Source organism: Cydia splendana, chromosome 12 (genome assembly GCF_910591565.1).
Source record: "Cydia splendana chromosome 12, ilCydSple1.2, whole genome shotgun sequence".
In the NCBI taxonomy this organism is placed as follows: domain Eukaryota; kingdom Metazoa; phylum Arthropoda; class Insecta; order Lepidoptera; family Tortricidae; genus Cydia; species Cydia splendana.
In genome coordinates, this window is record NC_085971.1 from 21145146 (window position 1) to 21171147 (window position 26002).

The window sequence follows — 26002 nt, forward strand, 5'->3', positions numbered from 1 at the left end:
GCTCTTCCAAGTTCTCATTAAGACGTGTCAGATGACCAAAACAGCGTGTGCCTATGTTGCAACAAACCTGAGTTCCACTAGGTACTGCCAGGGTTCAGCATGAGTTCTATCTTGGGTACTGTTCTCCCAAGTGCTCATCATGACGAGTCGGATGTCCAAAATAGCGTGTGTCTATGTTGCATCAAACCTGATAGAGTTCCACTAGGTTCAGCCAGGGTTCAGCATCAGCTCTATCTTGGGTACTACTTTCCTAAGTTCTCATCAAGACGAGTTGCATGACCAAAACAGCGTGTGCCTATGTTGTATAAAACCCGAGCTCCATTAGGCACTGTCAGGGTTCACCATCAACTATCTTGGGTACTGAAAGTACTGATCTACCCAGTGATCATCATGACGAGTCGGATATTCAAAACAGCGTGTGTCTATGTATGTTGCATCAAACCCGAGCTCCACTAGGTACTGCCAGGGTTCGGCATCGGCTCTATCTTGGGTACTACTCTCCTAAGTGCTCATCAAGATGAGTCGGATGACCAAACCATAATGTGCCTTTGTTACACCAAACCTGAGTTCCACTAGGTACTGCCAGGGTACTGGGTCATTTTGCTGAACTGCACGCCGACGTTTCGATTGGCGTGCAGTTCCCATACAAGTTGCAGTCGGGTTGTAGTCCGTCTGTATCGGCCCTAAGTCACTGAAGTTTGTATTAATTATGCTTATCTTTATTTATAATTTTAGCAGTTCCAAGCAATAGTAACACTAAAGGCGCCATTCATTAATTACGTAAGACAATTTTTGCCAGCTTTTGACCCCCTCCCTCCCCTATGTAAGAAATAATAAGAATAGGCTGACCCTGTCCAGCCACAAATATAATTTATTTTCAAAAAAATATTTTTATGAATGTTTATTTGTACCTGTACAAAGGTACTTGAGCTCGTTTAAGCTAACTCTGCACCGTGTTTGATAGCATAGAGTGTGGAAGTATTATTTTAAACGTCATAATTTCATAGAAATTAAAAAAAATATCGCATCTTTGTGATCTTACTTAAGAACTATGAAAACCCCCTCCCACCTAGAGTTACCAGATTCAAATTTGGAATTTCCTGACAAAATTCCTGATTTGCGAATATTTTTCCTGACGCTCACATCGGCGACGGGGGGGCTAGCCGTAAGCGATATCTATATGTATGTTTGATACATTGTTTAAATTTGATTTATTTTGGATTTATATGTAAGTAAATTTCAATAACGTACCTTTTTAAGTACATAATAAAAAAATCTGTTAATTCACAAAAAATCCTGACATTTTCGTATTCCGGCCGCATTCCTGACAAACGGCCAAAATTACTGACATGTCAGGAAAATTCCTGACGTCTGGGTAACCCTACCCACCCCCTTGTAAGAAAAAATAAGATATGTTCGACCCCCCTCCACCCCAAAATCGTCTTACGTAATAAATGAATGGCGCCAAAACTGTATCTCGAACTGAAAATTAAGTACCCGATTTAAGTTTGCTAACACAACATGACTGCTCATCACATCGTCAGCGTCACAAAACATACGAGTAAATTGACCTCCGCAGTAAATATACAGCAAGATTGATTGTTCTAGTAGGTATTCACAAAAACATAATTGCTAAAATGGGAATCAAACCAAGTGAAGCGAGGTGGGTTGAATCCAAAATTGTACCCACTTTGGTATTCCTCGTTGTTAATGGCGTAAGCGCCATCGACATTATTGAACTTGAAAACACCACATAGGTATCGTATTGTCTGAATACCCACAACACAAGCCTTCTTAAGTAGTCAATTTGTATAAGAATGTCTAATATTTATTTATTTATTTAATTACTAACGCCATCTGTTAGAGAAAGAAATAATTAACATTAGCACGAATGTTAATTCATCATTTTGCCAACAGATGGCGCTAGTAGTAATACAAAGTGTTATTACTTTATTTTATTTTTTTAGGTTTATAAGGGTTAGTATCGTTTCGTCTAAAAAGCAGCTGGTCTATGTAGCATCTGGTCTAAAAAGCAGCTCGTCTATATTGCATCTGGTCTAAAAAACAGGTGGTCTAAAAACCAATTTGTCTAAAACGCCCATGGCAACTGGTCTAAAATGCTTTTCGCCTAAGAAGCAACTGGTCTAAAAATACCACTCGTCTAAGACGCAACTTGTCTAAAACGCTATTCGTCTTTAATGCAAGTAGTCTACAATGCATTTTGTCTAAATTGTGTTTCTGACGTCACAGGCGTCCACAGGCTACAGAAACCGCTTATTGGGACGTGTTTCTCGCCTAGGGATAGTATTGTCTTTCTTTCATTCATCTAATGATTTGTTCACATGGACATGCTTAGCTTTATTAATTAGTTTGGTTCTAAACAATATTTTGTTAAAATACTTAATTGGATATAACATTAATTAAAGTTTTTATTTAATTTTCTAGATTTAAGCTAGTTAATATTTCTAGATTTAAGTAGTTAGTTTGCTGTACAGTGTACATATTTATTATCAATAAAGGCATTAATTAATAGTAATATCAATATCATCTGAAGTACGCTGTTAAAATCTTTTGGGTTCCTCAGGGCCTCGGTGTATAATAAATAATACCTACTGATTTTAATATGAAAAGTGTTTTTTTAGTGCGTAAGTTGAAACTTAGAAATAACTTTGACGGCCTGCGTAGCTTAGTTGGTAGTGACTCTGCCTGCTAAGCGGAGATCCCGGGTTCGAATCCCGGTGAGGGTATATATTTGTGTAAGTATCACAGATATTTGTACCTGAGTCATGGATGTTTTCTGTGTTTGTGTTCGTCAATATATATTATATACATCGTCGCCCGGTTGCAGCGTTAACCCATTCAGTGCCGAAGACGCGAATTCGCGTCCTGTCTATGCCTAAACGTGATACCGAGGACGCGAATTCGCGTCGTCGCGTGGAAGGAGGCGGCACTGTGATGATTAAAAATATGAAGCGTCGGCAATGAATGGGTTAACGCTGCTCAGAAGTATTTGCGACTGATGGCGACTGTAGTAAGGTAAATAAGAATAATACGCCAGGCTGTAGGTGAAAATAACATTTTATTCTTAATTAAACTATTGGACTAAAATGCTTGTTATCAAAGAGAAAATGCGTTTTTTAAACTAAAGAATGCTTCTTATTAAACTAAAAACTTTCTTGCTCCTAATGTGGCATTTCTCATATTCTTGCATCACCTATCCCGTTCCTATCGTTTGTATATTTTTAAATACTTTTTCACTTCTGTAACCTTCTCCAGAAAGTCAAATGGCGTAATCAAACCCTCCTCCAACGCAGTCAACAGCTTAGTATATTCAGTGTCGAATTTTATATCAACCTTTTTTCTGTTGTTGACGTTGAAAATGTTTTTACACAGTTTAATGTCTTGGATTTTGGATTCTTCGCGTATTTTTTGCAAGAAATAAACAAATGTGGGCTTTCGGGCCACTCGACTATTCAATCTTCTATGCCAAGCTTCGACACTGTTCGTCGTGCGATGTCTTTCCTTGGCACAGCTTATCATGGGTAATGAAAGCCATTGCTTGTTTACATACCGATGGAAATCCCGCATTTCGTCCGTATCAGGTGTTATTTGTATAATATTAATCCAAGCGTCGGCTATACAAGCGGTGGGAATCAATGGTAAATTCGCGGTCAATCTGACAGCGTGGCGTCCTTCCTTTGTTGATGTGAGATTCATTTCTTCACCCTTATCCCATACATTTTTGTTAAAATGGAAGTAGCATCCAGTCAACTTAGCTTGAGGGAATACCATTCTGAACGCTTTGTATTGGCCTACTTCGTAGTCACATTTGAAAAAGTCTATGTCAAGCGATAATTCTCTTTTAAGTGCCTCAAACAATCTGATATATGTTCTTTTTGTTTTGTCAGGGAGGAGGGCATAGACAACTGGAACAATATTCGTATGGTTTTCGTTACTTCCAATATCCAATTGTAACGTGAAAAGTTGTTTGAAGGGTTTGGGAACTCTTTTGAAGGTGGAGTCTCCGAAAAACTGTTTGCCCTTAATGTTTTTTATTGTATTTTGACTTTTTTTGGTACAAAATACTAATATTTTGTCATTATTGTCTCCATCACACCATACCAAAAAGTCTGTGGCCAAAATTTCAGGTACTTCGACGTCATTTAAATTTAGGGGGTTGGTTTTTTGTAAATTTAGAAATTTTCTTCGTTTTCTATTTAGTGTATCTTTTTTCGACACATACATATCCATTTCTATTATTTTTCTTTTTGACTTTTCATGTAAATTCAATTTAGTTATTTGTTCTTCAAAAATCTGTTTAACGGGGGCATAATTCTTACATACTTCTTTTTTACAGGAATCAATTATCAAATCTACTTCATTTCTAAATTTGTTTCTTCGGCAGGAATGTGGAGTTGGGGGTGTCCTCACATTGTTTCGCTGCGGGCCTAATTTTATAGATGCACTACAGTCGGCACGGTTTACGCAACGCCATAGTGTAGTGCTGTCTTTATTAGTTTTATTCAAATTGTATCTATAGCCGTCATGTAATAGCGATTTACCTCCTCTCTGGCTCTCTATAAATACCAGTTCCTGCTGTGTATGCTCTCCACTACTCGGTCCGGGATTCATAATTTATGTTAACTATTTCACATAACCATAAAATAATATTGCATTATCGCAGGAAAACAGCACATAATAGAATGTAGTTGTCATTAATCTAATCAAATACGGAATCAGTATGTAGTCTAAAGTGGCCAGTATGTTTCCGATGTAAAGGAGTTTCAATATGAATTGCAAACAGATTGATTTATTGGATACAGAGTGGACTTGGTTACTTTAAGACTGCTTGCTAATTACATCATCAGCGTTTTAAAACACTTAGTAATTATAAAATGTACTTTTTGTCGAGCACTAGTGGCGTGGCAGTAGTACGCTAGACTTTCAATCCGGAGGCCTCGGGTTCAAACCTAGTTTCTAACTTTTCGGAGCTTATGTACGAAATATCATTGATACTTACCAGTTGCTTTTCGGTGAAGGAAAACATCGTGAGGAAACCTGCATACTTCTGCGAAGAAATTCAAAGGTGTATGTGAAGTCCCCAATCCGCTCTGGGCAAGCGTGGGGACTATTGCCCAAACCCTCTCATGCATGAGAGGAGGCCTGTGCCCACTTGCCCAGCAGTGGGACGTAGGTATATAGGCTGAGCAGGAGGAGGTACTTTTAGACCAGTGGCTATTTAGACCAGTTGCTACATAGACGAGCTGCTTTTTAGACCAGATGCTACATAGACGAGCTGTTTTTTAGACAACATGCTACGTAGACGAGCTGCTTTTTAGACCAGATGCTACATAGACGAGCTGTTATTTAGACGATTTGATTTTTAGACCACCTGCTTTTTAGACCAGATGCAATATAGACGAGCTGCTTTTTAGACCAGATGCTACATAGACCAGCTGCTTTTTAGACGAAACGATACTAACCCGTTTATAAAATGATATTTTTATGTTTGATAACACATCTAGACATGAATTTAAATTACTATGTTAAATTTCAAACCTAACAGTGCAGTAGTTTTTCCGTAAAGTGTACCACAAGAATGCATAGTTCGTCGATTAGTGATAGGGCTCGCTTCGCTCGCCCTAACAATTGACTAATCTAACGAATCTCCTACGGCCGAGCAGCGTCCAAGACGTACAGCTGTCGTGCGCAAGGGGAACCGGGAAAACTCCTAATTTCTGATAAGATAGTCCGACAAGGTCCCAGGGGGTACACAGACCGTACAAATCTATTGCCTAGCTAAATCTCAACATTTACAATATTCGGTGCATCGGGTCCTTATTCTAGGAAAAATCTTAACACCGCCATGTAGGGTTAGTATGCGCGCTGTAAAGTGACATCTAGTGACAAATTGGTAAACAGTTAAATTGTACGAACATGCGCGTTGTTTTTATTATTATGTATGTTAAACTATTTAGATACATTCGATATATTTTTAGGAACATGTTACATGATGTTCTGTATTTTTTTCAGGTTTCAGAAACGAGTTATGATAGGCCTACTAACCATCTCTGTGCATATAGATGAACTATATATGTATGAGTGTTCAAGATTACGTTAATCTAAATCTATACATTTGCTATGTTTTACTAAAAATACAAGTGTTATGAAATGCTTGAAGTCATAATTTTAAGGATCCAGGAACATTGGGTTTAAGAACAAAACATTGGGTACTAGTAGAGCCATCTTGTGAGGCGCAAGGAACTAACCATTGCCTAGGAACTGGAAGCTATCAAATTTACATTGATCTTAGTTTGCACATTCGTTATGTTTACATAAAAATCTAGGCAACACATAACACAAGTTACGCAAGGTTTTGGATTTTAAAACTACGGGAAAGATAAAATATCGCTAATGTTTACGTCGAAATCGGGGACTACTAGCGCCATCTAGTAGGCTCCATGTGAACTAAACATAGTTTATTGATATATTTGGGAAAGTTCGCGATACACTATTTAATTTTAGAAGTTAGAATATGAGCAACCGTAATGGCGTCCGACTGTGCTGAATATAAGCTGCTGCCACAGCTATTACGTGCTAAATTTCTGAATAGGCATTCACATTATTCGCGTTACTAAGCTACATGTTAGATAATAATGGTTTTAGAACAACAAGTTTTGAATAACATCAGTATAATAGTAATTGTTTTCGCAATCTTAAAGCATATTAGGGTTCTATACACAAATGGTAAAAACCACATAGATCCTCACTAGTTTGATGAGAAACATTATAGGTATGTAACACGGGCAATATTCAATCCTACTTCCTACTAATATTATAAACGCGATATAATATTTAAGTTATATGATAAATCTGGGGGCACGGCAGACTACACAGTTATTTTTTCCGTTATCAGTTCCGACAAATATGTAGTAGGTAAAGGTATATGCAAAGATGTACGAAGTGAGTACGAAGATGTGTATAGTATGAGTATGGTGTGGTTACGAGTATGGTATGAATATGAATATGGTATAGGTGCGAAGGTGCGGGTATATTAGTAGCGGGTATCACGGGTATGAGTACAAGTATAGTTTGGTATGGGCAGTATTGTTTAGGTATGAGTACGAGTATAGTGTGGGATGGGTATGAGTAGACCCACTTGAAACGTAAAAACAGTCTGTTCAAAATCGATTGATCGATTGTGGAGAATCGATTTCGCTATATTTTAATGGGGGTGATTATTTTATTTTTCACATACCCAGTCCAGTCTACAAGTTTTTAATGCAACAATATCAATAACTAGCATTTGCCACCTTGTTTGCAAACTAGCAACAACCTTAAATGGCCATTGGTAAACTTTATCTCGTTGCAGTAAGGTATGCAAATGGTCAGTTAACAGTGTTTACGATGGTAGCTAGCAATTGTTTTACGTCATTAAAACGACAATTAAAATAACCAATCGAAGAGAATTGTTAAGAAAACTAAACCTCATTGGATTAAATAATAAATACGCAAGATGCGTTAAAAATAAAATAAAAACACGCTCAAGCTCAAAGCAAACAGGCTCAAGTAGCACTGTTGACCGTGTATAAACTTATAAAGCTACGGAACCCTCTCCACCGCGCATTTGTTGATACTAAGCAGTAGTTTGAATAGCGCTGCTCATTGCGTTCATTTTGCAGCTTTTAGCAAGAAAAGATAGTATATGTGTACTAAAATCGCTATAACTTAAGTATAAGTGTTGTTTTAGTATTTATTATTCAGACGAAGTCTATAAAAGCTATAACTAACCCATATATGCAGCTACTGAATAACAAATAATATGTGGATTTAATTACAGCTTCCAGTAATAGCGTCCACCTTTATTCAAAAACAAGCATTAAAACAGAAACTGCAACCACTTTTATACAGTTGAAAGTCTTCACCGACGCTTCTTTTCAGTATTTAGTAGCCACTATCACATTTTTCTTAATATTGTCTGCTTAATATCTCACGACACAAAATATATACAGCTAATTGCTGCTAATGCTGCTATTATGCAGCTTTTAGTAACCACAAATGCTTTAAGCTGAATAATGTCTGACTAACTGTGTAAGAAATAAGTATTATTCAGCTTTAATATGCAAAACCGATACTATGCAAAATTTATTCAGCATTTAGGCCTGTCTTCATCATCAGATCAGTTCGACAGTACCATATATATTATTGTATTGTCATCAGAATTACATACAGCAGTTAATTTTCATGACGCTAATACGATCCTTGGAAGATGGTTAAATTAGTTACCTTAGATTCCATTACAGTTAGTTACATACAGGTCGAGAGTTCCTATGGCCACCTCCTGTCTCCATCATCAGATCAGTTCGACAATACCATATTATTGTATTGTCATCAGAACTACATACAGCTGCCAATTTTCATGACGCTATGATCCTTGGAAGATGGTTAAATTAGTTACCTTAGATTCCATTACATAGTTAGTTACATACAGGTCGACCTAATAAAAGCTTGTTAATAAGAAATAAATTAATCTAATCTAATCTATGCAATCGACACTGGCTTGACACATTTAATTTGAATATAGAAGCTCAAGTTTGAATGATGTTTAAATCAAACTTGAGAATATCAAATTACTCTACTTCCATTAGCCGTCATATATAACAAGTCGTGTAATGTAAATTAAATAATAAATAATATATTGACAAACTAAAAGTGCCTTCAAGTATTTCTAATAAACCTCCAAAGACCTCCTGTAACGTTTTACATGGTTAATTATTTTTTAACATTACCTATATAGAGTAGGTATATATTCACATCACTTGGTATTTAATTTGGATTAATCCATTAAGCCATTTTCAATTTAGAGCACTTGAAAGTTAACAGTGGATTGTGAATTTTTTTAACGTTTTCTAATAATTTGTTAGACCAAGTATTGAAAATGTTACATACAGTGTGTTATATATTTGGGATCTACTCACAAAGCCCATTTGGTGCCCCATTTGGTACACATGGTGTGTTTAAAAGAAAATAAAAAAAAGTTTGTAGGTACTGCCGACTTTATGACGTCACAGTAACTACCCCCACCACTGTCGCGGTCGCGGTCATCTCATATATTTTGTGTTCAGGGCATTACACTAAATGCATCGATACCATATTCACCCATATCTAGGGTTGCCAGATCGAAAGGCCCTGTTATCGGGAAAAAATATCAATTATTCGGGATTTTGGGACTTAAGTCGGGGGAAAAAAAACGTTTAAATTAATGTAATTGTATTAAAAGCAACGGGGTGAATTTCAACAGGTCCAAAATTTACCTAATTTTGGTGGGATTTTTTATTTTTGCAGTTTATGTCTAAATTATGTATCGACAATACGTAACTAGTCACAATCGATATTGTGTAGTAATGGCCTTTCATTATACATAGTAGTTTTCGAGATATTATGATTTTAATAAATTGCTTGTCACCAAAATTAGATTTTACTGGCCACCATCCCTATTATATTCTGTATCTTTAGGTATTTCAATAAAAGTAAACGAAATCTACCCTCAAATGGCTCCTTAAGCCAGTTGAGGGTAGATGAAAACATTACACGGTCAAATAATGTAGGTTAAAGTCAGTGCAATTACAAAAAGTGAAATTTTGTTTTATTGTAAAGTATTTATTTTTTACTGGTAATCAATGCACTTAGTCATTAATGCTGTGAATACAAAATATAAATATATGACAGCAAATACATAATTACTTAGTTATGGCTCATAGTATCAATTTTGGTGGCATTAAGCAATTTTGGTGGTTTTCAAATTACCACCAAAACCACCAAAATTGATGCACCAAAATTAGAACCATTGCATAAAAGTATATTTAAAAGTAAACCGTATCACTCACTTCATTTTCAATTTATATTTTAAAAAAGAAACTATAAACATGCTTTAAATACATTTCACACAAAAACAACTACTTTTCGTTCATTAGTTAGATACACCACCAAAATCGCATTAAATAGTACATTGTGTATTAAGGGCGGGAAATAAGAAATTACGAACGAGTGTCAATTTTAAGCCCGACGCGAAGCGAGGGCTTAAAATGTTCACGAGTTCGGAATTTCTTTACCGCCCGTGGCACACACAATGTTTTTCATCACACTTGTAAGGAAAAAAAGGAGAATTAATAAAAACAAACTTCTGTATAAAACACTTTTCCGCCCTAGGGCGAAAATTTCAATTTCCCGCCCGCAAGCCCTACGTGTAAATAAGTGTTTTTCATCACACTTGCTCGGAAAAGATTTTTTCCGCCCTAGGGCGAAAAGTTCAATTTCCCGCCCGCAAGCCCTACGTGTAAATACATCTTTTCCGAGCAAGTGTGATGAAAAAGTATTTTATCTACACACATATCATAAACTCTCTATGATGCCTTCAAAATCCGTAAATAATGGCCCACATTACGATAAACTGTTTTGTTACAGCAAATTTCTTATCTGTGAAAATGTGGTAATAGCTTCATTACTATATCAAAATCGATTTGGTAATGAAATTCGAATTTCGAACATCTCTGAAAAAAAAAGCAATTTGATTTGACCCCTATTCTAATATCAGTCGAGATGACGTTTTATTCGAAATCAAATGTCAATTGCATACAATACTGACAAATCTCGCTTGTAAGTTGGTATCGGACGATATGGTAATCGACCCCGACTCTAGTTTGTCTCTGAATTAAAAAAAAACTACGGATGCGTGACATGCGTGAAAAAAGTTTTCATTTGCCGCCATTTGACGTACAGTTTATCTTTTAATTAGTTTGTAGTAAAAAATAATTTGTTTTGTTGTTTTTAAAGTAACTATAACAAAAGTTTCGTGTAAAATGTGCGATAAAGATATTTCGGAGACGCCATCTCATATCCGCGAGTTCCGCCAGAGAGGAAAGTGCCCCAATGTCGGTTGTAATATGAGGTTAGTGAATATATCATAGAAAGTTTATAATATGTGTGTAGATAAAGCAGTGTATGTAACTGTACATAATGAGGCATTAAAACACTCGTGTGATACTATTATGAAACTCATTTCATTCGTTTCATAAACCCACACTCGTATTTTAATGCCTTTCATTATGTAGCAGTCACATAAACTACTATTAATAAATAAATAAATATTATAGGACATTCTTGCACAGATTGACCATGTCCCACAGTAAGCTCAAGAAGGCTCGTGTTGTGGGTACTCAGACAACGATATATATAATATATAAATACTTAAATACATAGAAAACAACCATGACTCAGGAACAAATATCTGTGTCATCACACAAATAAATGCCCTTACTGGGATTCGAACCCAGGACCATCGGCTTCGTAGGCAGGATCACTACCCACTAGGCCAGACCAGTCGTCAAAACCAAAATTAATACACCAAAATTAGATACTTACGCGTTTGCTGGACAGATCTAGCGTCATACGACACGTGCATCATCGTTCAGTGCCAGAGCAGACCTAAATTAATACGTTTGTTAGCCTTGTTGCGTTTCGTTCGACCATAAAATTCATTTTCAATATTTACCACCAAAATTTACTATTTTACCAGGACAACTATTAATGCTTAGCTTAGAGTATCAATTCATGTACTAATCTTTACTTTTATTTTCTTATGTAGACTAATAACGAGTAAAAGTTTGTGAAGTTTTATTTAAATAAATGCATGTTATGGTTCTACTATAGAAATCATTCAAGAAAAACGGATTCGGGACACTACACCAAAATTATAATTGCAGCGAAAAAAATTTTTTTTATAAATATCAATAACTTTTATAACATTTTGCGATTTGGCTTAAGATAATAATTTGTGTAAGGTTTTCAGAAAAAAAATACCATTGTGAAACAATTAGTCCACACTGTCATTATCAGCTCCGCCGCAAAAAAAATTTGTTGAGATAATCACCCAACGATATTTTACATTACGCTCGACGCGGGTCGCTCGCTCGCTCCACGACAGTTCGGAACTTGAAATTATTGTTTTATAACGTGAAGCTGTTTTTCGGGACAGTTTTCACTTTGTCGGGAATCGGGAACACATGCTAAAAATCGAGAAAATCCCGCCAAATCCCGACCATCTGGCAACTCTACCCATATCTGAGACGACATGAACGAAAACTAACCTTAACTCCCCATTTCCACGGGCGCTTTTACAACGCGCGTTAATAAAGCGTTTGAATGACACAAATGGATACATGTGTATTTATTCACACGTTTTATACTATAGTAGTATTTGAAATTCTATTATAGTGCTTTTTTATACTATTGTAGAATTCATAGTTCCTTTACTACTTGTTGTGTGTTTACTTCACAAAAACGGTACTAAGTAAAATGGTGATAAATAAAGACGTTATATTAATATGCGCCATTTAGATGTCGAATAATTCGGTCTTTAGTGCAAAAAGTATATGGGACGGAAGTTTTACCGTTAGAATAGTATTAGGTTAATGAGGAATTTTAAATGCCCCCTCGATTTATTTATGTTTTTAATAAAATAATTTAATAAAATATTATGATATTCACCATAGTTACTACTATACAGCCAAGAAGTAAATCCGACGCTTTTATAGGCTAACTATAGAACTTAGGACGAAATATTCACCGCCATCATGATTAAAATTAGAGTTCCAAAAGAATTTTGCTGTGACCCAGTTGCACCTACAAACTCTTTAGAAAGATATAGGATTTTTTTTAAATTTAGATGTAGTCATTACTGTTGTTTCCTTTTTCAATGAGATTGGTAAAAAAAATGTGCTAATAATGGATGTCGATAAATATCTAAACCGTCACGATTTTATGCTTGTATTAAATCATTGATGATAAATCTCACCTACAATCACTAATATCACTGGGGTCTTTTTTATCAATTCATTGAAATATAAAAATATTTTGTACGGAACCACATTATGTGGCTTAGGCCTGAACTTATATAAGCAAGATATAAGTAGCCATTACAGATCAAATTGATCATTTACAAGTAGTCGTTTTCTACCTTTATGTATCTAACTCGGTTTATAAAAGACATAAAAACTCAGCTATAACGCTGTTGTCTTTTAAAAGAAAAAACAAAACCACTATACAACAGTTTTGTGATATAAAAGAGTCATTGTGACGTTTACAGCGATGAGATATAATAGGGATTTAAAAACTACTAAAGCGCTTTTTAACGCTATAAATATGTCCCAAAAACGCTACTATAGAGCAAAACAGTTCTATAATAGTGTTCATATGGCTACTAAAGTATTATGTACTATAGCAGTGATCTCTAAAGCCACTATATCCTATAATCGTTGTATAGTTGGGTTTTTGTCACTGTTTAAACACAAAACTATAGCGGCTTGCAGGGAACCTTAATAGCGCAAACTACTAAAGTATTATGTACTATAGCAGTGATCTCTAAAGCCACTATATCCTAAAATCGTTGTATAGTTGGGTTTTTCTCACTGTTAAAACACAAAACTATAGCGGCTTGCAGGGAACCTTAATAGCGCAAACTACTAAAGTATTATGTACTATAGCAGTCATCTCTAAAGCCACTATATCCTAAAATCGTTGTATAGTTGGGTTTTTGTCACTATTAAAACACAAAACTATAGCGGCTTGGCAGGGAACCTTAATAGCGCAAATTAGTTGCATAAAAGTGATTCCAAATACTATTATACAGTAATATTGCTGTATAGTGATTATATTTGAACCTGTTATACTGCCCTCTTAAAGCAATTGGCGGTAACTAATTTTTAGACATTTCGAGATATTTGAGAAAACGTGAAAATTGATTTCGCGTCACCATAGAGTGAGTTAATTTTAACTGCGACAGAATTTTCATATAATCATGTGTCTTTTTTTATCATATATAGGGTTGTTATCATAAAAATATTATTTTTTTGTCGTTTATTTGAGATACCGCTATTACGCTACGTATTATTAGGTTTTATTTCTTAGTTGTCGCTGTTTCCCTTAGCGTCGGTATATAAAGCTCCCTACAAAAGTAAGTGTATATATTTTGGCTGCAAATGAATAAGAATTGCATACAAAAAACATATTGGTATATTGTAATAATATATTTAATAGTCAAAGATAGAAATTGTAACTTAAATTTAAAGAAAATAAATCATTTTCTATGTTTTTGATGACATGAAACTATGCGCTGGATACAGGTAATTCGTACCAAAATTTCATTCTATTGGATGGTATTATATTTTTCATTGATTTTATTATATTGCGCTTTTTTATTTTCGAATATACCTGCAGGCTTATCCTTTTTCTTTGGAGGTGGGAGCACTTTTGATTTTAATACAATACAATACTCTTTATTGCACACCTCACATACACGTAGTTTGCAATAAATGAACAATAACATAAACAAAGACAATAAATAAATAAATTAATATCTCTATATCTTGCTTTAGTTTTTTGTGAAGTTTTAAACTTTCTCTGAGCAGTTTATTTTTCCTGGCCAACTCCATTAACATTTTTATTTTCCTGCTAGACATAGTAAATCTGAAATATATTTTTTTTCAATAATTTGGCTCGAAAATCGCAACGTAAGAGTTACGTAAGGTCGTGTGCGTCTAAATAAAATATAATATACATATCTATTAAGGATGACTTAAGCTAGACCGGGCCGGGGCCGGGGCGGAGCTTCCGGCGCTTCGTTTTGTATAAATAAATTAATACTGCGTAATTAGCACAATAAACGAAATACTTATAGGTCGATATTAAGACATCCTTTAATAATTTTAATTTTTAACTTTATTTCAAATATCTGTTTTTGACGAAGAGTATTTCGTACTCATACCCATAACGAATAATATTAACCTATATAAAATATACGAAACTCACTAAACACCTAACATTCCGATTGTATTTATGTATTTGTGATCCATTGAAATTCAATCAAGTGCTAATTATAAAAAATGACTCTTACCTTAAATCTGTTCAATTAAGCTGGTCACTTTAATTCTCTTTAATCTACTTTTTTAAGCATGAATGGTAATTTCAAAGAATTATGCAAATATTTCTCCTCGCTGTGTTAACAACAATTCGTAATGACAATGAGTTACTAGATAGGTAGGTACTAATTGCACGAAGGACAGTAGGTATCTTGCATACAGAATACTTAGCGATTTGGCCGTAACTAAAGATACGGTCACTCGCCTTCTAATAGTTCGTCTTAAAAAATAGTTTTTTGTAGCAGTTTGGCAGTAATTGACTATATACTGCTATATACCTTAGGAATATTAGACTACTGCTAAATGGCTTCGAAAACTGTGGGAAAATTGAGATATGCAAAATATTCTTTGCGGTTTTTAGTCATGTTATAGATAAAATACGACTTTTTTGTTTCGTACACCTTATGCAGAATGTTTTAAGGTAGACGATGGTATAACTAACTCAAAAATGCTTTTTTTTGAGATACCGCCAATTGCTTTAAGAGGGCAGTATAGTACACGCCTGTAACGGCTCTATAAAATGATGATGTAAACCTTTACATCAATTGCTTATAGAATATATTAGCTGTATAAGCCTATAGAGCAAAAAGGTGTTGCCAAGCGCTTTTATACGACAGGTGGTCATCTCTGAAACCTTAATACGACGTCTATACAAGCTTTTAGCGATAAAAACTAAAATTATAGGACTAAAATGTTACTTGGGTAGGATTGTGTATGGGGGTTGCGGACTACGAGCCGTCCTACAAACGGCTAAACGGTAGGACGGCTCGTAGTCCGCAACCCCCATACACAATCCTACCCAACGAGGCGGACTACGAGGCGGCCTATACGGTAGGAGTGTGAATGGGGGGCTTAAAGCCTGTGCGGCCGGCCTGCTACTGCGTGCCTGCCTGCCTGCTACGCAACGCCATGTGAAGTGACGGTATGAGGCATGATGAGACCTACACGCAGAATAATATTCTTGAATGAAATATTTTTTTAATCTCGCGTCTTGTCAATCATGTCATGCTAATGTCATAGCCAAATATATTTTATTCATTGCTTTAAATATAATATTTTCAGTTTTCGAGCTTATTTACACCAGACAATGTAAAGATAATTGAAGAAATCGTACAGTATTGTTTGTGATTTGGTTTTCCGGTTGTTAATGATCGTTCGGCGGCGTTGCATATATCCTGCAGCAGGCAATGGGAGCGGCCCTCCGACAGGCGCAGGCCCCGCAGGCCTCCACCACCACCACCGAGGCGCCCGACTGGACGCTCGCGTGGCACTTCTTTTTCTTCACCTTCGACCGCCCGGGCGCCACCATCTTCATCGCCGGCATTAGCATAGTACGCTACCTATCTTACTTTGCGACATTTCATGAAGTTGTCTATCTACAGTTGTCCCGTATACACTTGGTATACACGCGAATTTTCAGAATAATAATTACTTATCACTAAATGCTGAATAAAAAGTGGTACCTAATACTTCAACGAAATAAAATGCGTTTGTACGGGACAGCCTGTGAAATGCTTCTTTGCAGATCGACGACAAAAAAATGTTTACGAGTATTTTCAGACAATTATAAATAAGTAGTTTAAAATACTTAAAAACAAAAATCACTTTGGCGACACATCGGTTTTCTGTTGCGTCAACTTAAGCTTTTTTTTTTCTGGGGCGTCAATCTCCAATTTAATCACCAATTTTAGATTTATGGTGATATTAGAGCCCTCTAAATTGAAAAAAGCGGCCAAGTGCGAGTCGGACTCGCCCATGAAGGGTTCCGTAAATTGTGGTTTACGATTTATGACGTATTAAAAAAAACTACTTACTAGATCTTGTTGAAACCAATTTTCGGTGAAAGCTAGTTTGCATGGTAATGTATACCATATATTTATGTTTAGTTTTATCATTCTCTTATTTTAGAAGTTACAGGGGGGGGGGGGGGACACATTTTACCACTTTGGAAGTGTCTCTCGCGCAAACTATTCAGTTTAGAAAAAAAATGATATTAGAAACCTCAATATCATTTTTGAAGACCTATCCATAGATACACCACACGTATGGGTTTGATGAAAAAAAATTTTTTTTGAGTTTCAGGTCTAGTATGGGGAACCCCCAAAATTTATTGTTTTTTTTTTCTATTTTTGTGTGAAAATCTTAATGCGGTTCACAGAATACATCTACTTATCAAGTTTCAACAGTATAGTTCTTATAGTTTCGGAAAAAGTGGCTGTGACATACGGACGGACAGACAGACAGACAGACATGTCGAATCCATAAGGGTTCCGTTTTTTGCCATTTGGCTACGGAACCCTAAAAATGCCCCAGAACGAAAATACTGGCGTCACAAATTGGTATTCTTGCGTCCGCATCTTATTTTATCGGTAATATCTGCATTATCGGCGGTTGAATTCGGCGAGCCAAATAAGGGAATATTAGGCTAAGCTCCGCGTGGGTGGCACCACTAGCACATACAGTAAACAAACCTCGTTGACATCATCAATCACATGGCCTACCGCGAAACACGACAATCGAAAGTTCGGTTTCTGCCTCTCTATCACTCTTGCTTATTCGATCGATAGAGAGGCAGATAAAGAAATCCCGATTTTCGCGTTTCGCGGTAGGCCACCTGTAAACAAACCGCCTTGGTGCATATCAATGTCATAGTGAAAAGTTTAAGGCGTAGTATGTATAAGTTATTTACTTTATGGTTTACTAAACAAATTAGTGCTGCACTCTGGCGATTGCAGTAATACTCCCTATTGGCGTTTGCGTCCGCACGTTCTGATTCGATCGGGCAATTTAATCAGATTGGCAAAAAATTGACTGGTACACCTACGAGGGGCGTTCAAAATATTCTCGGTATTGATATCTTACAACCTCTTCTAAAATTTCTTTTGTTACTGGCCGCTAAGGTTTATTCATTGACATTAAAAAAAAGTATAATTCGAACCGAGATGTTCTTTTGTTTTTCTGCAATTGCTGAACAAACATGAACATCATGTGCGAATTGACAATGTTAACTAAATCAGAACATCAATGCGTCATAAGATTCTCGACAAAACAGGGTAAAAATAAAAAAACCATAAAAGAGGAAATGGATTGTGTTTACCGTGAGTCTGCTCCTTCTTTATCTACCATTTAAAAGTGGTCAAGCGAATTTAAGGGTGGAAGGGCTAGTATTGAAGATGACCCTAGACCTGGTCGGCCTGTAGTAGCTACTTCACAAGAAAATATTGATAAAGTGGAAAAACTTATATTGGAAGATGGTCGAGTGAAGGTAAAATCTAGCTCAAGTAACCAATCTTTCTATTGGTATCGTACATGATATTATCCATGACCATCTTAATATGTCAAAAGTAAGTGCAAGATGGGTTCCGCGAATGCTGACTCGGCTTCAAAAAGACATGCGTGTAGCGTGTAGTTCCGATGTTATTGACCTGTGCGGTGAAAATCCTGATGAGGTGCTGCAAAGAATAGTTACTGGAGATTAAACCTGGGTTCATCATTATGACCCAGAGAGTAAACAAGAGTCCATGCAGTGGCACATTAAGGGTTCAGCTCATCCCAAGATGTTCAAGGTCGTCCCTTCAGCTGGCAAGGTCATGGCCACGATATTTTGGGATTCTGAAGGAATATTACTAATCGATTATAAAGAAAAAGGTGTAAATATCACAGGACAGTACTACGCTAACATTCAACGTCAATTAAAGGATGCTATCAAAGAAAAGAGGCGAGCAAAGATAACCAAAGGTGTTCTGCTTCTGCGTGACAACGCCCCCGTCCATACTGCTCATATTGCCAAGGCAGCTATTGTTGAATGTGGGTTTGAAACTGTTACTCACCCACCGTATAGTCCGGTCTTAGCCCCCAGCGTCTTCTTTTTGTTCCCCAATCTTAAAAAGGATCTGCATGGAATATTTTTTTTCTGATGATGAAGCATTGAAGGCGGCAGTGGAGGAGCATTTTTACACCAAAGACAAAAAAAAATTTTTATCGGGGATTTAAAAAAAATTGATCGATCTTTTAAGTGGATGAACATAGGGAGGGAGTATATTGAAAAATAAAAATATCAAACTTTTCGTACTTGTTTGTTTTCATTTTCATACCGAGAATATTTTGAACACCCCTCGTATATGGACGGTAAGTAGAGGAAGGACGACAATCTCTTACATTATGGCAGAACTGTTGCAAAAGTGTCCAGCTGTCAGCTATAAATAATAGTTCCAAATCTCTCTATAGAGTAGGTATTGAGGGGGCTTTAGGCGTTATTGACGGAGTGAAATGCGCTATCAATGATTTGAAATTTTTTATCAAATATTCTAGGTATTGTGGCGCCACCTATTTAAGGTTTTTTGGCGGACACACTTTTTGATACATGGAGATTGTATTTCTTACCTTCCCTACTTCAACTGTTTCGGGGGACATCGTCATGCACTGCGTGACGAAACCCTCTTCTTTAAAAAAAAATTGATAAAAAAAACGGTTTCAGGCTTAGACCTATACTATACTATATATACTAATATTATAAATGCGAAAGTGTGTCTGTCTGTCTGTCTGTCTGTTACCTCTTCACGCTTAAACCGCTGAACCGATTTAGTTGAAATTTGGCATAGAGATATTTTGAGTCACGGGGAAGGACATATACTTTATATGTATAGTGAGCCCGTGAGGGTCAGAACATATACTCAATGCGACAAAATTAAAAACAAGATTTAATAATATTAAATATTATTTTCTCTGAAAGTTCCATAAGAGCATCTTGTTCAGTCATCTCGCCCCTCCGCCATTTCATCTCTATATTTGTACCTCTATGGTTGCGGGCAAATTCCCCCGGAACCCTCATGGGTCCTGGGCCAGTGAGATGGCTATGCGATGGTTGGAATGCAACCACACGATGGCGACATTCAGTTGTGATCTATCCGGTTTCCAAGATGGACGTGGAAGCATTAGCCGTTGCAGCAATTTATTTATACGCCACGTACCAATATTTTCTCCAAGTAATTAAAAAAAAATGGCGTAGAAGCTGCAGTTTTTTGATGATACCTACTTCCCGAAAAAAATTGAATGTTAGATTTTTTTAAAGAATTAATTAAATATCTTTTTTAATTTCTTGTCAATTTCTTGTTACCTTAATTTGCTTAAATTATTTTAGAGCATATTATATTTTTTATTTAATTTTGTTACTAGCTTAACAACATGGCTGTGCAAATTGTGCAATGTAGGTACTTACTATGTATAGTTAGATATGTAACTAATATTCATTTATAATATTTAAGTATTGGTATGTTATTGTTATATTTATTTAAATTGTAAATGTACTGTCTGCGTAAATTTCCTATTCCTTCATTACTTCCATAATGAGGCCACGTAGTCGTCATTTTTAATACAAAAAAAAAACTTAAATTGATGCTGAGCACAAACGCCCACACTCGACCGCGTTCGAGCACGCACTGTGGATTGGGCCACGTGTAGATGCGTATCGCCATTGCTGGCCCACTACCTGTGATGTGCGGACGAAAAACCGACACCGCGGCCACATCCCATGGCCATTCGCCGAGCCATAAGTCATCCGACACCACTACCCTCTCTACAGCTCTACACGTTGGCCCATCGTAGTGGACCACTATAATGGACCAACGTGTAGATGAACCATCAGGTCCGAGGTATGTATTACTTATTGTAACGGATAGGCCCCGTAACCCTCTCCGTGTCGCAGGTGCACTCGCTGTTCCACATCCCGCACCTGCTGATGTACCGGCGGCTCGGGATCCTCACGGCCTTCTGGAGTCTCGTCGGCGTGGGACTCGTTATCGGAGCTGTCATGGTACCTACTTACTTGTCCATTTGGCCTTAATACCCTTTTACCTACTTACTCAATTTTTCAAACCACTCCAAAAAGGGGGGGTGAAAGGGTCGGCTCCCCAGGTCCAATCTATTATGCTATATTTCTTCCTGTTAATAGCAACTAGGGCAAGTTGTGTATCATTTTCGTGTAATTTAGGGACGAGGAATTTATTTTTGAATTAATTATTATACCTACCCATAAATAAAAAATATTTTTGTACAAAAAATGAAAATGTTATATAATTTTTTGTGACAATTTTGGCTGTTACAATCACAGTGTGGCGATTTGCACTAAATAAAAAAATTAACTATGTAACCCATTTATTCTTCATTCTGGAAAATAATATCACTTTAAAGTAGGCATTCATACATTTTTTCTTAAAAAAAATATTATTTATGGCGAGTGGCGGTGACAATTTCCATACAAATGGAACTATTTAGATTTTATTCTAGAAATTCTAGACTAGTATTTTTTTATACAATCTTTTTAATGTTTGACGATCCTTTTGTGAAATTCTTAGTGTTAAATTTGATATGTATAATAATCCAATTTTATTATGGAATAATATTAACATCAATAAATTGCTCTGATAATGACCGCTGGGATTCCGCGCTGATGCGGAGATGGACACAGCTCCATGTATCGCGCTCCACGTAGGTAGGTTATAAGTTTTATTTGTTAAATTTTATTTATGTTGCTTTGCACTAACACTAAATTTAAGTAGTATAAACTTGTTACTAACATAATATGGGACTAGTCCTGAAATAAATATTATTCATTCATTCATTCATTCATTCATTCATTCATTCATTCATTCATTCATTCATTCATTCATTCATTCATTCATTCATTCATTCATAATTAGATTAAGATTAATTACGATTCATAAGAGCTTGTTGCTAGGCCTACATGAATAAAGTATATTTTTGATTTGATTTTTGATTTGATTTATGCCCAAAGTCAAAGATAAAAACTTGGCATTTTAAAAGTATAAATACAATGTTTAAATGATTTTCCATGCGTTTTTGCGTTTTTTGGCACAAATTTGTCGTTTTTAGGGTTCCGTACCCAAAGGGTAAAACGTGACCCTATTACTAAGACTCCGCTGTCCGTCCCTCCGTCCGTCTGTCACCAGGCTGTATCTCACGAACCGTGATAGCTAGACAGTTGAAATTTTCACAGATTATGTATTTCTGTTGCCGCTATAACAACAAATACTAAAAGTTTTTGGCAAAAATTTCATTTTTATTACAAGCTTTTATCGCTGACTGTTCTTTTCTTTCCACAGGCAACTACTCGTCGAGACAATTCTAAAAACCCCAAACACAATTAGGTTTCGTTGTTTTATCACAGAGTTCAGATGGCCACCTCCGGTCTCCATCATCAGATCAGCTCGATGGCACCATAATATTGCATTGTCACCCGACTTAAGTATGTGTGTATGTAAGTTTTCAGATTCATTGGAAGTCGGGAAGTGGGTCAAATTTAACTTGCAAGATTTGATTAGGTACAGACAACGGGACAGGTGAAAGTAAATAAAAGCTTGTAAAAACAGAATAAAATAAAGGTGGGTCAAATATTTAACTTGCAAGATTTGATTACAGACAACGGGACAGGTGAAAGTAAATAAAAGCTTGTAAAAACAGAATAAAATAAAGATTTAAGTGGGGCTCCCAATCCCACACAACAAACGTGATTTTTGACCGAAGTTAAGCAACGTCGGGCGGGGTCAGTACTTGGATGGGTGACCGTTTTTATAGATAATGGTACGGAACCCTTCGTTTGCGAGTCCGACTCGCACTTGGCCGGTTTTTATTTTTCTTCCATACAAGCTTTAACCCCTCCCCCCCCATTTCATCCCCTTACACGAAAATGATATATAACTTGCCCTATTAGCTAAGAACAGGAAGAAAATAAATATACCTAGTGATGTTACATAAATATTTAAGAAAGTCCCGCTGAGTTCCTTGCGCCGCTTTATCTGCTCTTTGCTGTTGTAGTGTAGGGTTTATTAGAATCGGTGGTAGGTTTTAGGGTTCCGTACCCAAACGGTAAAAACGGGACCCTATTATACCTACGATATTATGTGGGCCCCTTAAGAAAGAAGACTTTCATTTTTAACCTAATTCTGAGCCATTATACCAGTTGACAGCAACATGAAGCCGTCGTGACTGTATGATAATGTAAATCTCACAGCGCTTTCCAGAAGTGAATGGCCTCCACACTCGGTCGCTGCCTAGTCAGTGCAGATTACCGTAGTAGGTAGGTACTGAACAACCACCGAAACAACATGGATTGGATTTTGATATCCAAAATCGTTTATATAAATCGTTTTATAAATATTCTAAATGAAAATGTGCGCTTGATGCCGAGCCCGTGCTGATATAGAATATTATAATTAGGTTCCACTTCGGTCTGTGACAGCACTGCCACCAGCGCTTTAGATATCCGGAGAAGTTAAATGTATTTAGATAGGTATGATATGGCGTAGGTCTGTATTGATGCGAGAGCTAGGTCGTGGTGTATATATGTGTATGTTGCAGGAGAAGGAGCTGTTGTACGACATCTGGATCTGGTACTCGACGGTGTACGTGCCGGTGATGCTGATCATCATGTGCATCGTGCTGACGGCCTCCGTCTGGGCCATGGACCTCAAGCCGCTGCGCGCCATCTTCGCCACCATCGCCGTGCTCTTCTACCTGTGTCAGTTGCCTAGCTTCCTGTAGACCGTATCTCGTAGACCGTTTTAATTTACATTGTCCGTTCCGATAACAGATATCGGATACACATATAAAGAAGCAAAAAGTAAAAAAGTGCTTTTGATATTAATTTTATATATTGAATTACTATGTGTCGAGCAAAAGAAAACGTCAATGCAAAAATAAAAGGACTTAATGCCAAAGGAATTTGTCTCTAAAGTTCATCCGACTTCCAATATCGGATGGGACAATGTGAAAACGCTACTGCTTATGTTCGGCCGCTCGCCCACGGCGATTTTTGTAGCGAGGCTGTCGCGCGTTCGCATAGATACAGTCGCTTATGTAGCGCGTTGCAAATGCGACTAACGCGCGTTAATAGCGATGCCGTAGCCAGTGGCGGAGTTGCAGTCTTTGCTGCCCTAGGCCGCTAGGCCCCAGGCCCTGTAGTCGCCCCATTCTCAGCACCCATCATATTTACATTTTGAGTTATTTCTTGTTATCATCAGTGATTTTTTTGTCACAATTTGCCACCCCTAATATCTTGCCGCCCTAGGCCCAGGCCTATTTGGCTTTAGGGCAAATCCGCCACTGGCTGTAGCGCGTTGCAAATACGACTAACGCGCGTCGCCGTGCGGCCTTAGTCCCTCTCACAGACGTATAAATAACAGTTGCACTGTTGCAGACTTATCTTTGTCTAACTGTAACACTGTTGGCCATGGCGATTCTCTCCGTCAGTGACAGCTAGTGTTTTGGCCATTTGACAGTTATGTTCTACTGCATCATATTCGTACAAACGGAGAAGAGGAAGATCTTCTCTACGACCTACCGACCGATGCCGGAGACGACGCCGTGCCCCTGGTGCCCCACCTGCACCACGCCTAAATGCACCACACCCACGACGACCACGCAGGCCCAAGCCAAGTCCAAGCCGGGCCTGCGCACGCTCGAGATGCTATTTGACGAGAGCCTGGTGTGACCAGGGCGGGGCGCCGCTGCCTCTCTACCTACGTAATTAGTAATTAAGGACGGATACTCGACGTCGCGACGAATTGCCGTCTCCGGGCCCCTGTGTCACCGTGGTGGTGACTATTATTAGTGACAATTCACCGTACATGGCTGTTTCTTAAAGTCCATATTGACCATGACTGTATCATTGTTACTTATCGACCCAGAAATGGACAGGAAAATCTCAATTGTCACCGTGGTAAAATAGGTCCTAGGTGAGTGGTGACATGTTCATTGCTCATCATGCTCATGTATTACAGGAAGTATTACAACTCAATTAAATGTCTTTTCATGTTAACTGGTTTTATTACCTAATTTTCATCCACTACCTTTATATCGTAAACCCCAGACCAGTCGATGTATTGATGTTCTAGAATATTCTAGATACCTAGGCAACTACAATTAAATAGGTATCCTATAGAAGACAACGATAGAACCTAAATACTTTCCGGTGCATGCGACACTAAACTCAAAATACACTAATTATCAAATACTACCAATATTGAAAAAAACTATTCTCATAACGAATGAAAGCCAAATGAACTTGTTGCCAAAATGACCCGTTCTCGATTTGCACTTTCCCCAATATGGGCCAATTCCAAATAGACTGGAGCTCATAAAAACCGATACACAGAAGGCTCTTTTCCCAAAATACCCTAAATTTGAAATGCGGGAAAGTATCAGAACACCTAATTTCCATAATGATTGATTCACAAAACGGCCTGTTCCCAAAATACACCAAATCCTCGATTGTCATACTGTATACACCATAGAAGGTAGGATCGTATAGAAGTGGTATACGCGTGCCTCCGTGAGGGACAAAACATACGCAAATGCGACACTGTGATTGGTCGAATTTATTTGTTGCCCACCATTATCCATACTAAAAAAATGGTGGGGAACAAAACATATGTGAGACTGTGATAAGGACAAACAATAATAGCGCTTTCTCTGCTACTCCTACTGAAAGATACGTAAGACTATCCCGTTCTGTCAGTTATCCCCACCACTCATGCCCAATCCAGTTTAATACTAGATTCATGGTATACACGGTACGTTGCTTTTTAGGATTCCGTACAAAATATGTATCTTATACCTTTAAACGAGCAATTCTTGTACATATATTTATTTATATATATATATATATTTCGGGGATCTTGGAAACAGCTCTGACGAATTCGATGAAATTTGCTATATGGGGGTTTTCGGGGGCGAAAAATCGGAAGTGGCCAATGTTAAGACAGCATCTGTAGTGGCAGAATACACGAGGTTTTATTCTATTAAAACATGACAATCAAGAATTTAGTGTATTTTGGGAAAAGGCCGTTTTGTGAATCAATCATTATGGAAATCGGGTGTTCTGCGATTAAAATTTAGGGTATTTTGGGAAAAGAGCCTTTTGTGTATCGGTTTTAATGAGCTTCAGTCCATTTGGAATTGGCCCATATTGGGGAAAGTGCAAATCGAGAACGGTTCATTTTGGCATTAAG

At 37.1% G+C, this 26002-nt stretch overlaps 2 protein-coding genes across 2 annotated transcripts in view; one reads left to right on the forward strand and one right to left on the reverse strand.

Moving 5' to 3' along the window:
- LOC134795662 (beta-alanine transporter-like) overlaps positions 1-24806 on the forward strand; it is a 62743-nt gene extending 37937 nt beyond the window's left edge. The window contains exons 10-12 of the mRNA XM_063767576.1: positions 20680-20787; positions 23352-23511; positions 24272-24806. Of these exons, the coding sequence (XP_063623646.1) occupies positions 20680-20787; positions 23352-23511; positions 24272-24483 (480 nt within the window). The 3' untranslated portion in view covers positions 24484-24806. The remainder of the gene's footprint in view (positions 1-20679; positions 20788-23351; positions 23512-24271) is intronic.
- Positions 1-26002, reverse strand: part of LOC134795660 (uncharacterized) — a 117637-nt gene that overhangs the window by 89678 nt on the left and 1957 nt on the right. The gene's annotated exons all lie outside the window — the stretch shown is intronic.